The sequence below is a fragment of the Pleurodeles waltl genome, chromosome 5 (genome assembly GCF_031143425.1).
Source record: "Pleurodeles waltl isolate 20211129_DDA chromosome 5, aPleWal1.hap1.20221129, whole genome shotgun sequence".
Classification (NCBI taxonomy): Eukaryota; Metazoa; Chordata; class Amphibia; order Caudata; family Salamandridae; genus Pleurodeles; species Pleurodeles waltl.
Window position 1 is genome coordinate 516,932,773 of NC_090444.1, and position 13,430 is coordinate 516,946,202.

At 44.1% G+C, this 13,430-nt stretch overlaps 1 protein-coding gene across 3 annotated transcripts in view; it reads right to left on the reverse strand.

The window, feature by feature from the left end:
* The window catches only part of ARFGEF3 (ARFGEF family member 3), a 402,727-nt gene that overhangs the window by 339,674 nt on the left and 49,623 nt on the right, over nt 1-13,430 (reverse strand). For all 3 annotated transcript variants that reach the window (XM_069234334.1, XM_069234333.1, XM_069234332.1), the window contains exon 2: nt 10,873-10,924. In XM_069234334.1, coding sequence (XP_069090435.1) covers nt 10,873-10,924 — 52 coding nt within the window. The remainder of the gene's footprint in view (nt 1-10,872; nt 10,925-13,430) is intronic.

The following is a 13,430-nucleotide window of genomic DNA, read 5'->3' on the forward strand; positions in this document are numbered from 1 at the left end:
AAACGTAAGGTGGCTTATGGGATAAAGGCCTCCTCGGGGCCTACATGCAGGGCAGTGACAAGCACAGTATACTCAGTCCTCAGCTCTTACGTGGACTAACCACGAGCGGCAAGACCACCTTTGTTTAAGCCCCCGGGCTGCGCCTCGGCCCTCGAGATGCGTGCTCAGAAACAATGTGTAGTAGTCGCCGCGTGGCTCACTACACCACAGAGCAAGCATTTGGTATGCAGAATGAAAAGAGCATGCAGGATGTGGCTACGTGGCCGATCTGTAGACGAGCAGTCCTCATCTCATCTGAAGTGAACGACAGCACACATGAAATGAGCGCAAAACTCGCCTGAGGTGATACAGAGCAGAGGTGTGGGAACGCAGTAAATACGACTGTGTGTGTGCCGAGATTGGCTACGGGTATAGCAGAAGGGATACAGAGCAAAGTTTGGGTTTGCATAACAGAGCTGGGTTAGTGTGGGGCATGGGTGATGGAGGGCCATGCATGGCTGAGGTAGGGCCGCTATGGCGAAGGCACTGTAGAGAGCAGCAGAGCGCGTGCATAGCCCACCCCGGGTTATGATTAGCATAACTGGGGCTATGAAGAACATGACTGAAGTCTGAAGTAAACTACATAACTGCTCAGGGCATGTCCAACAATTACGAGAGTGCACAGGGAGCAACTAGGGATGTGTAGGACAAAGTCACAGTGGTTCAAGGGTACCCTAGGGATGTGATAGACAAAATCACAGTGGTTCAAGGGTACAGCTAATGATGTGGGCAGAGTGCCAGTGCTGGTGGCAAGGTGGCACAAAGCCTTGCTGAATTGCGTACTGAGGTGTGCAGAGTGCGCGTGAGAGGTTGTGGGCCACAGCTCAGCCAGTGCTGAGTGAAGCGGGTGTGCTGCAGTATTCCACCGAGGGACTTAAAGGCATGTGGGACATAAAAACAGAGGTTGCCATCGCACCAGAAGTGGTGTGGCGTACAACCGAAGAAGTGCAGGGGACAGAGGTGGCCAGGATACAGCGAGTGGGTTGGGAGTACGGCAGAAAGGCAGGCATAGCAAAACAGGTCACAGGGATAAAAGACCTGGGTGGAAGGCACAACTGGTGAAATTCAGACTGCTGATTAGAAGCAGGACATGGTTTAGGCCAGGAAGCAGAGTACAGCTGCGAGGGTGCAGAGCTTAGTGGAGTGTATGAAGAGCCCAACTGACACTGAACAGAAAGTGTCTGAAAAGTCATCGACCAAACATAGTGCATGCGGATGGCAGCTGAAAATACACCGAGCTTAGCAAAGGAAGTAAGGAATCAGGCCAAGGGCATTCACAGCAAGGTCGAGAGTATGCATTCAGTGGCAGAGTGCGTGTAGGGCACAGGAGGAGTGCAGAGAATGGCCGAGAGTGTGCAAGGCAGAGGGCATACAGAGCTTGGCAGAGCGGGCACAACAGAGTGTGGAAGAAACCACAGCAGAAGGCATGGAAAGCATGGTCGAGGGAGGACAGAAAGTTGCAGGGGGCATGCAGGGCATGGCTGAGAGGGCGGCAACGGAAGTGCAGAGCTCAGCAAAGAAAGTGCAGAGCTTGCCAGAGGGTGTATACTATGGTCATGGGTTGGCAGAGTGCAACTGAGGGTGTGGAAAGAGGAGTTGGGAAGGTGCAAAACAGAATTGTGCACATGCACCGTCGGTTAAAGGTGCTTATGCCCAGGCAGGGTCTGCACAGCCTAGAAAAAAGAACACAGATATTGCGCCATGGGGCAAAGTGTAGTTGACAGTGAGTGTCTGCAGAGTCAGGGGTTGTATAGAGTTTGAATGAGGGTGTGCACAACACTGATGAGGGAGTACACTCTAGCTGAGGTGGTGCAGAGAGTGCATTTGCATAACATGGCTGACGATGTGCAGAGCTTGGCTGTTCAGCTTGTGTCTTATGATGTAAAGTGTGCAAGGGACGCTAAAGGTGATGTGAAGGTCTTTCTTTGAGGGTTTACATAGCATTTTTAAAGGCATGCATAGTGCAGATGGGCATGTAGATAGCATGTTAGAGGCTCTTCAAAGTGTGGTTATGCAAGAGCATCCATTTTGAGCCTGTGCTAAGTGTAAATACATGCACTTGGTGCAGTTGAGCAACTGCATGGTGGGGTTTAGGAAGTGCAGAATTGGGCTATGTGCAGATAAGGACAACGTACAGTGTGGTTCTCCATGAGCCGTGCATCTGCTCTGTATGGCTGGGATAAAGTAGAACATTGAGCCGTGTGTGGAGCATGGCTTATGTGCAGAGCATGGCCAAAAATGTGCAGATCGTGGTCGAGGCTGTGCTCCGCATAGTTGAATAAAGCATAGCAGGGCAGTGAGAGCGCTTAACTAGTGTGTCTGCAGCAAGCCAATGTTAGTGCAATATTAGAGCTAATTTAATTGTGCAGGACCCTGACCAACCGCAGCTTTAAAGCATTTACAGCAGATTCCCAATGACTGCTTTAGCGTCCTCTTGAAATGATTCAGTGGGTGACTCAGACGAGGTGGGCAGAAGTCTCCTTCACAGATAACCCAAACCTCAGGTCATAATTTCGGTAGAAGGTTCAAACGCCTTCTAATGTAAAAGGTGTCCTGCAGCACTAGACCTTCTGTGGAATCAGCAAAGAAGTTAAACGCATCAATCAAACGACCACAAAAAGACCTTTACTGCACTGCATTACTAGTAATAAAACTGTGTGGCATTAAGCTGTGACAAGAGGCCCCTTACAAATCAAAAGGACATGTGGGTTACTCACCGTGTTAGTCCATCTCTTCACCATAGAAACACATCTACAGATCCAACAGAGGGAAACTGAACAGATACCACTAGACAAACACTTCCACCGGGGCTCATGGCTCCATGGATAATGGACCTTCATTAATCATAAAAGGCAAACAGCAAGAACCAGGAGAACAAAAAAATCATTATCCATCTCCAACCTTAATGTATGTCACAGAGTCAACAAAGAAGCGAGCCTTTTCTGGCACCCACTCAGCTCCATGAAGGGCAAAGTGCCCCCAGCTCATTAGTGCGCAGGAGGGTTCTAAGCAACTTTGGTAAAGAAAACGCAAGTATGTTGGTTTTATTTTTAACCTATACCACCCCCCCCTACACACACACATAATCACAACCCCCATTGTAAAAAATGCAAAAAGAGGTTGGGGCAACTGAAGAGGTAGTGCAGACGTGCTATGTTGACAACAAGTGTGACATTGAGTGAGAGTCACTCTGCACTAGAAACAGAAGCACTTTAAAGTCTTTCACAAAACTCAGCACCAAAGAAAACGCTAGCTCAGCTGAATAAAGGAACTGCCTTGAAGTATCCACAGTAAATTAGCGGTAACATGAGCGATAACCCAGGGATTCTTATAGAAAATGTTAGAAAATGTGGAGGAACTGTGCAGAAAATGTGTACATTCCACAACAATGAAATATAAATTTTATAACTCCAGACATGAATGTATTAAATACATCCAAAGATCTGGGAGAAGGCTAATAACTGGTTGTAAGAGGACTGGATACGTACTGGAATTTGCCGAAACAAACCCTCTATTCCAGGCTATTCTCAGATCTGTCAAGTTGTTGGGACTTGTTATTAAAACCAAAGGTAGTGCTGCATGTGTTTCCTACGGGTCATGATGAGATGCACACCTGGGCCTCCAAAGCATACTTTGATTCACCTGGGTAACGTGGTTAGCAGTGAAGCTATGGCTCAAAGGGCATCATTGTACTGCATTGTGATTGCATTTTACAGTACCCGTCAAAGCGCTGTAGCTCCGCATAAGTGAAGGTTGAAACTAGGGATCACACAACGCACCCGCGGCGATTTCAATAAGCAGACCGTTTCCAACTCAAGTTATTTATTTAAAAGAACAACTCTTCAATGAAGCCTTAAATATATATCTAGGCACATGTGACCATGCAAAGACTAGGAAACTTCAATAATACATTGACACATTAAGAATAAGGATTATTAGTGTATGCATTAGTGTTTACCAAGGAAACCTCCTTTCTTTCTGTTAATGGATTACACAGTGCCCCAGAACCTGTATAGCCCAAATACACATCACTTGAAGGCCATTTCTCCAGGCCTTGTTATTTAGTCTGTATAAAGCTGCTTTTCCTGATCTATTTATGGTTAAAATCCCCTCATCAGTTGGGAGGGACCACACCACATTTTCAGGTCTAGATTTTGACAGTGTATCATCAGGCACTGATGACAGGGTGTCGTGTAGATTACATTTAGCAAAAAATGTATATGTTCACTGTTAAGTGTGCATTACCCAGAGTACAGAGTGTCATTGTTTCCAAATAGTATAATCATATAAGTACTTTAAATAACATATGACCAAAGTTTTGTCTTTTACTCGCAGAAAAAATAACATCCCTACAAGAGAATGAGTGGTATGTGGAGTTTTAAAGCCCTGAGTGGAGACTATTCATTTACTGCCGTGACGAGTGTGTGATGCCGCAGTCAAGGCTCTCCTGATTTATGGAGCTTATACCAGTTAAAGTGACATGAAATCAGATAAGATCAAGTCAAGTCAGGCTCTGTTAATTGTGAGAGGTATAAATATATTAATGTATATTCACTATTTTTATTGATGCACTAAACCCAGCTTTTATTATGTTTTATCACAACTGAAGTCACCTTCTACAAAACCACCATTATCAAAGCAACTTACAGAGGCAAATCACTCTTCATGGCTGTCAAGCGTTGTGGCAACCCACTCCTCAAACCACTTATTCTACACTACGAAGACCAGTGCAATGTCATCAATCACTTCTTTAGTTAGAAAATAACCAAAATCAGAAACAACATAAACAACACCCAAAGATGTCCACTCTACATCCCAGCCCCACCCAAAATTGGATAACCTACAGTCCCACCTCACATGCTGAACTCACCACCATCCTCAACTCCATCAAGATCAGCTCCTTTGAAGGTAAGACTTTACTACCGTCTATCATAAATTCCCTCTATGGATATGCCCTTTTCCCCTCGTCAACAATGTGAATTCCTTCTTCCCCCATAGAACCTTCCAAGAAAACCTTAAAACTAGACAGATCCTTCATCTGCTGAAAAGAAAAACCTGTAAATCTCATCAACAACTGCACCATCACTCACCTACAATTCCTGAGAAAAATAACCAAGAAAGCAATCTCCACTCAAGGATACTCAGGATACGACCCAAGAGCAAAACCTTGAATAGGACTACCAATCAGGCTTCAAACCAGGCAGCAGCACAGGAACAGCTACCATTCCAGTAATCAACAATGAATTCCCCATCAGTGGCTCTGCTCAATATCTCCATCATCTTCTATTCATCCAATCATCAATCATTGATCCATATCCTGGAGACACAAATGGGCTTACCAGGCAAAGTTCTATAATGGTTTATCTCTTACTTCTACAAGCACCATCACCTCGTCCTGATAAGAGCCTCAAAATCCACGAAACTCCCTATCTAATGCCAATTCCTCCAAGGATCCATCCTCGCCACGTCATCTTGAATCTCTGTATGGAATCTCCTAGCTACATAATCACAAGATCTGTGACTGGGGGTTGATGTTTGATTGGTTCCGCATTCCATCCATCATTTGTGCTTGTTTGCTTTTGATGCCCTAAGTGCACCAGGGATGCCCAGATATGGGTCCCGGACTCACTATGCCACTGGATTGAAGCTAGCCTGGCTGATGAAGGGTGATGTCCTGAAACCAGTCCAAGGATGCTTGTTTCTGGTCCAGGGAGGACCTGGCCTGCAATTCGGGCTGGACTGTTCCAATGGGGAACAGGGTCAAGATTGATTTGCATGTGACTGGGTCCAAACTGGGGTGGCATGGTAAGCAAATTAATTGATGGATTAAACCCAGATCTATGACTGGGGGTGAATGATTGGTTACGCATTCTATCCATCATTTGTGTTTGTTACATACTCACAAGAGTATCAAGATCTGTCAATACAAAGATGATACATACCTCTACTAGAAACCTCCCTGTCCTATGACATAAAGCAGCTTAGAGTCTGCCCTGACCTAGATCAGAACTGGATGGCAAGCACATACTTTGAACTTAACCTGAAAAAGAACAAATCCTCCTGATCACAAGCAGTGCCAGTGAACCTCAGCAAGCCTGGTTATTACATTATGAACCTGGACAGCTTGCCCAACCAAATGGCAGCAAACACAGCATTTTTGTTGAGAAAAGTGAGATCCTAACTACCCAAATCCGATAAAAAAATTACAGTGCAGGCCATAGCTATCTACCACCTGGATGAAGGTAATGCCTGGTTCAACCGCCTTCCGGACTCTGCCCTGGCACCTATGAAGGGCATCAAGAGCTACTGTATTACCTACAAAGCCATCAGCAATGCCACAGGTTCATACCTGGATGAAAACATTAACACCTCCTGTGGACAGCAATAAATCATGAGCCAGGACATGGCCAGACTACAGTGGAAGAAATGTAAGATGGATAAAAACAGAAGGCAAGCCTTCTCCATCTAAGCACGAAGGATCTTGAACAGCATGGTCACAAAGATTAGGATGGTTCCAACCCTGCAGAAACCCAGAACGAAATGAAACCACCCCCTCTTATCAGCACTGCCTACCCACACATTAGGAACCTATGAGAAGCCTCTCTTTATAAGTGATTAGGCATCATATGCGTGGGTTGTCCAGTGCTGCGCCGCTGTCAAGCTAAATGTGTGCTAGTCAAGTATAAGTAAACATGCACACATACTCGTTACCATGAATATAGCAGATGCGAACATAAAATGCTGCAGTGGTTTTCTTAAGAGTAATTCAGGGTGAGAACAGGCAGATTACTACCCGAATATGTTACCTTTAGTTCCGGGTCAAATTGCTAAGTAGGAAAAGGAGTTTCATAATAAGTGATGATGTTAGCTACAGACCAAACTGAGAGTAGCTCAGTTCATAGAGGCTCTTCAGTTCATTTACAGAATTTCCAGCAAAAGCAATGTTTTGTGATAGTTAACTTTCGTCTCTGAATTAAAGGTCATTACTGGAAAATCAGAGGGCAAACATAAATTGGCAAAACAAATTTAAAGATAGATATGTACAGTTATATTACAGGGGAAAAGCCAATACGTGCTTTTGTGCACCACTTTTGTTACAGTGGAGTGGGAAAGGCATACACTTCAAAAACTATCAGTACATTGAAATCTTCAAAAATACTGAATGTATGACCTGTTTCCCCCTAGCATGATAGTTAAAGCTGGACAGTTTCCATAGGGAGTAGAGTCAAGACTGATTTGCATTTAGTAGGTCCAAACTGGAATGGCATGGCGAGCAAAAAAACGACAGATTTAGGCCCAGATCTGTGAATGGAAATTAATGTTTGACATTGTTCAGCATTTCAGTTATTTTTGCATTTGTCGCCCTAAGTGGGAAGGGTATGCCTAAAAGTGGGTCCCGTGCTCACTATGCCACTGGATTCAAGCTAGTCTGGCTGATCACGGGTGATACCCCAAAACTGGTGCTTGATTTCAGTCCAGGGAGGACCTGCCATGGCAGTCCTGGCTGGACTGTTCCCATGGAGAGCAAGGTCAAGACTGATTTGTGGCTGGCTGGGTTCAAACTGGGGAGGCACGGTGGGCAAAAAAAAAAAAATCAATGGATTGGGATGCAGCCCAAGTTTTTTCTGGTGATCGTCTGCTACACTGGTTTATATTTGATGTATGTGTCTAGGCTGGTGAGTAACTCCCACACTATCTCTTCATTTCAATGGACAGATAATTTGGTATTTAACACTCTACACCTCGTATTAATTTTTCTGGAACTTTGAAACAACTAACCATATTTGTTTTCCATAGATATGCAGAGGTCTGCTGACACACTAGTCGGAGATTAAAACCCTTCCACTACCCCTCTAGACCAGTGAGTCAGCACAAACCAACCAGCAGCACAGATAGCGGTGAGTGAGATGCACAGACATGTAAGGGGTGTTACACACAGACTGTATCCTGCTCCAAGGCACAGGAAGAGAACTAGAGGATGGACTGAAGCTATTGGTACCTTCACACAAACAATTCTTAAAGGTGGCAAATACACTTTGTTTTCTGGAAAAAAAATGATTTGTGACTGGTCTTCGGAGGTACTGTTGCGTTTCGTCTTCTATACTTCATACCTTTTTGAGAAATTAAGCAAGCTTTCCACTATACACGCTTAACTCACCGACAACGGAAAATCAGGGTGATTTCCAAACCTGTCTTACAAGTGTGCTGTGCGGATCGCCTCCTCAGGCTCCTTGCCCATCGAAATATCATGTTTTAAAGGTGGATTGTGTGGCATTAACCCGCTCAGGCTTCTTGTCCGTCCGAGTACCAGGTCTTAAAGGAGCACAGTGTAACAACATCCTACTCAGGCTCCTTGCCCATCCTAGTACCAGATCTTAAAGGTAGACAATGTAGCAACATCCCGCTCAGGCTACTTGATCATCCTTTTACTACAGTTAAAGGTGAACAGTGACGCAATGTTACCCTCAGGCCCCTTGCCCTTCCTAATACCAGTTCTTAAAGTTGATCTGTGTTTTTAGTATCACACTCTGCTCGTGGCCCATCCTAGTACCAGGTCTTAATGGTGTTTTATGTAGCAATGCCCCACTCAGGCTCCTTGCCCTTTCTTTTACCATGTCTTAAAGGTTGTATGCATGGCAACATCCCGCTCAGACATCTTGCCATCCTAGTGCCCGGTCTTAAAGATGGTCTGTTTGGCAACATCACACTCAGGCTCCTTGGCCATTTCAGTACCAGGTTTTAAATATGGTCTGCATGGCAAATTCCTGCATGTCCTAGCAACAGGTCTTAAAGGTGGTCAGAGTGGCAACATCCTAATCAGTCTTTTTGCCTGTCCTAGTAGAGCGAGCAGACAAAAAGTACACACATGACAATGTCAGAGATTAAGTCTAAGAGGAAGCAGTTACAGCCTTTTAAGCCCACGAGTCCACCCAATACAACATCAAAAAAATTATTCCAGAATAAGTTAAGAGTTTGTAGGCAGGATCCAAGTGAGTCCACAAAAAGGCACTTTTGGACTTCAACATCTGCATCTTCTCTCCAGAGCATCCAATTGATATCTACATAGACCACAACACTAAAAAATGTCAGCACTATGGTCAGCTGTAGAGCGATCCTTGGTGTTAACTTCTCATTGGATAACCTGGGCCCAAAATATCCTATTTCAGCTTCTCTGATAAACCGACCTTCAGGATAGTACCTGAACTGACATCTGAACCAGCGAACACCAATTCTGCATACAAATGACATTTGACTAAACCTCTCGAACTGTTTAGACAAGACAAACTAAAATACCAAAATTTTTCTCTGCTTTTACCAGGCCATAAGTTAAGGAGTGTTGTACTTTTTAAGTAATAACACTGACTACATAGTCTATTGTCACCATGCTTTGAGTAACTGTTACACTGTCTGGGCCAACCTTCCACCATGTCCTCATGAAATGTGGCTTGACTGCTCATCCAAGCGTCAGAGTCAAAGACTTTGGACACCCAGCTTTCCACTCCACACCAGGTTACCTGCATCCTGGTAAGGAGCAAGTGCAATCTCACCTTTTATGCTCCCAGAAGGCTTGGGATCAGGGAAAATGCCTGAAGCTCACTGTTGGAAAGGGTAGGAACCACTTGCATCAAAGGGTTTCATACACATCATTTTAAAAATGTAACACAAGCCACCTACAAGTAAGGCGCATTCCTCCAGAATCAGACGCTTCATGTGTTTTATACATGTACACTGCTGCAAGCACATCGCACGGCACCCTCTTGAGACTGCGGAGCAGTAATTTCCCAGACGTGCGGAGATGGGGTGATGCACGTTGCAGGAGTGCACCACTGCCAGCTTTGGAAACCAGCAAAGGAAGTCTGATGAATGCAGTGCTTAATTTGTCAATAGAAAGGTGCCAGTGCTCAAAGCCCTCCTCAAACACGCTGCTGCTGCAATTAAATGTGCGAGCAAGGAATACTGAGGAAGCGTAATCCTGAAGCCATCTCGGGCCTTTTCAATCCATGAAAAGCCACTCCCTGCCCCTTCAGCTCACTCTTGCAGCTTTCTACTTTCTCTCTTTGTGAAGCTTTTTAGTTTTTCCCTTCATCCGTCTCTCCCAAGTGTGTCTTTTGCTAGCAACAAATGCTTGAGGCAGAAGAATAAGCCCCGGCCCTCAAAAATAAGTGCCGGTGCTCAGCACCGGAAACAACAAGCACAAATTAAGCACTGGATGAATGGCTGAACAGGCATTAAGAAAAGGAAGAGCCCAAAGGTGCTTATGAATTAGGACACAAAAGACCCATGTAGCACACAGGGAATGAAATGCGATTTATAAACATACAAGGTTAGAAAAGGCAACCTTTGATGAGAGACGTTTTTAAAGCCTGGGCAAAGTGGGCAACTGCATAGGCCCCAACCTTCCACGGGCCCCCTGGGAAGGTGGTTTCTGTCTCTATATCACCTTCATTTCTTTATCTCTACTTCTTGCTCTCGGTCAATCTCAACCCAGTCTCACTTTAAGAACGTTTGGGCCCCAGCCAAAACATCTTTAGGCTGCTTTCTTGGGGCTTCGTTTCTGATCACTTAAGATACACAAATGTGCAATATAATTCAAAGTTGTTCCGAAAACGGGAGCAAAAATCTTGCCGGAGGCCCCAAAAAGTCTTGAGATGACACCGCTTTCAATACATGGCCTTCTCCATGCCTCTCTCATAAGCAAATGGAGGTAACAGAAAGACGGCAGAAGTTGGGACTCACGATAAAGCAACGTGCCTTTTCTCCTGTCCAACATTCTGGGATATTTTATGCGCTACAAGAACTCGTGGTCTCTATTAGGCATGTATGCTCTCTTACCTCAGTAGGTATGGTGGGACCTTGGTTCCGCCTTCATGAGCTGCCAACGTTTCTGCATAAGAAATATTGAGAAACAAATTAAGATAAAAATATATACACATAGAACGGTTACTTGTTTGTTTTAAATCCAGACATGTCTACATTTAATTAGAAAGCGCATATCTTATACTTGGAGATTATATGATTAAGTTGAAATAGACAATATTGTTCTAATTTACTTAAAAAAACAGTTAAAGAAAATAAATCATGTTTAAATGTGCATTGAAACTATTCGCAAAATCACAGTCTTTCATTCAATGGAATGGTCCTAGAGTTTTGGACACGCTAGCAGCATTGTCTGCTCTTTATTAGGAAGGGGGTGTTCCAGGAACAGAAGAGGAGTGGTGCTAGGGTACCCAAATTAAACTGGTATTGAAAGTAGAAAAAAGCAAGATTGCCTGCATTTTACCCTGGGGATGTTACCGCACCGGCTACCTATTGTCACACAAAAAATCTGACTACTAAGAATGATGTGTGGTCAGTGAGTCTGCTCGGTGGGCAATGTGTGAAAGTATGCAATCATGAAAGTTATGGCTTTATTCCAGGCATGGCCTACAGAGGGTGACGGGAAGCGACAATTTCTACTATATATTATGTCAAAGACAATGTTTCTCCAACAACATTTTAAAGTTTTTAAGCCTCTAAGGGGCTGGCATAAAACGGTGATAAGGATTCCCCTGTTGGTGCCAGATGAATTCGTTATGAGCTGAAAATTGGGGTATCGGTGTGAGGAACAGGGAAACTTGAATTATTAGAAGAACAAACTGTGGCAAAGACAACTGGTCTGGCCCTAGCAAGCTACTGGGATTTTTTTTTTATGGCAAGCATATGCTACAAGAATAAGAAAAAAAATCTTGCCTGCACAAACACAGGAGACAGTGTGGCAGGCGGTGAGCTGTGAAAGTGGTGCAGTGAAAAAAACCACCATGAATTGCACCAAGTGCAAAAGCTAAGACAGCAAGTCAGACTTCAGCAGGTGAAGTTCTCTTTCTTTTCCCATGCAGAAACAAGTTGAAAATAGGTGGCAATGAGTGCACGCAGTTGTGAAAGTGCTCAGACGAAACGTGACTACTTTCATGGTGTGCGCAAGAAAATGAATTATTATTTGGGGATGAATGATAGTTCACCACAAGCAATACAGTCATTCACCAGTTAGATCCACGCAAAGATTTAAATAATTTAAATCTAAAGTCAACCCCTGATAACTAAGGGCACAGAGAAAATACGCTTAATTTAAAGAATATGTGCAAACCATTTAGAAGAGCAAAAAGCAGTTTAAAAGCAAATAAAACACAGCGCAATCAAAATCGCATTTCAATTTATAAAAATAACGAAAAATGTAAAAGACAAAATGACACCAAAAGAACAAAAATTAAATAAAGGGAACCAGAGAAATAAATATTCAAATATTTGAGAGAAAAAGTGTCAAGAAAAAGTAAAGCACTACTAGAAGATACTGTTAGCGTGTGACCAGGACTGGGGCATGATTTAAGATCAACTGTGATGGAGCTCTGGTCAGATACACTAAGTAGGTTTGTCCTGATGAACGATTTTATCTTCTGACTTAGTATCTGAAATGAAAGTAGAAATCCTCCAGTGGGGTAAGGTTGTATGCTGCATCTGAGAAAATCCTCTTGAAGCCAGATACCTTTTGGACGGGGTCATACTGAAACTGGTGGTTGGTGGGAAAAGTTCAAATTTTGCATCCAGGAGGTCTTCTTGTCAGTTGGATACTTCCCCTATCGAGATTTCTTTATTCAGAATTAGGACCTAATTTAGAGTTTGTCAGACCAGTTACTCCATCACAAATGTGACAAATATCCGGTCTGCCTGATTACAACAGCATTATATGCTATGGCACTTTTTCTAATAAGGCAAAAGGGTTTATTAATTATCCCATCTGCCAAACTATGAGTCAGGTCTTTAGTCTCTTTTCTAGCTCAGAATGCTCCAGTGATGCAAGGCTGCAGCCTGTATCAGGGCTTTCCATGCGGGTCCAGGAAGTAGGATTTTCAAGCAGCAAAAATCTCTGAGCAGGACCGACTTGATTTTCTGGCCCAGCCAAAACAGGTGACAATTAACTATACCCCCCTCACCACCCAGGTCCTTTGCGAACTGGCGTGGCTGCAACTGTCCTGGTTAGGACTGATTGCAGCGGTCGAAATGACAATACTATCAAGAATTCTATATGTTTTTCAAGCCCTATCACTTATGCCACCGAAACACATCTTGCAGACCCTACCGCTGGGGATCAACAATTTCACCTGGGAAGGAGAGAAACCTAGCCTTCATAGCCAATTACTCTACCGTCCGACCATGGAGAGGGGCCTAGAGGTCCCCATGATAACTAGATACTTCCAAGCCACACAACTCTGCTTCCTGGTGGAATGGAGTCGCCCTGCTTCCGAAAAACACTGGTTCTTCATGGACCAGGCTGTGACTGGCTCCCATATTTGGAAGACACTGTGGCTAACCTGCAGACGTAGATCATGGGGTCTTTATTCTTCCCCGGTGACTGG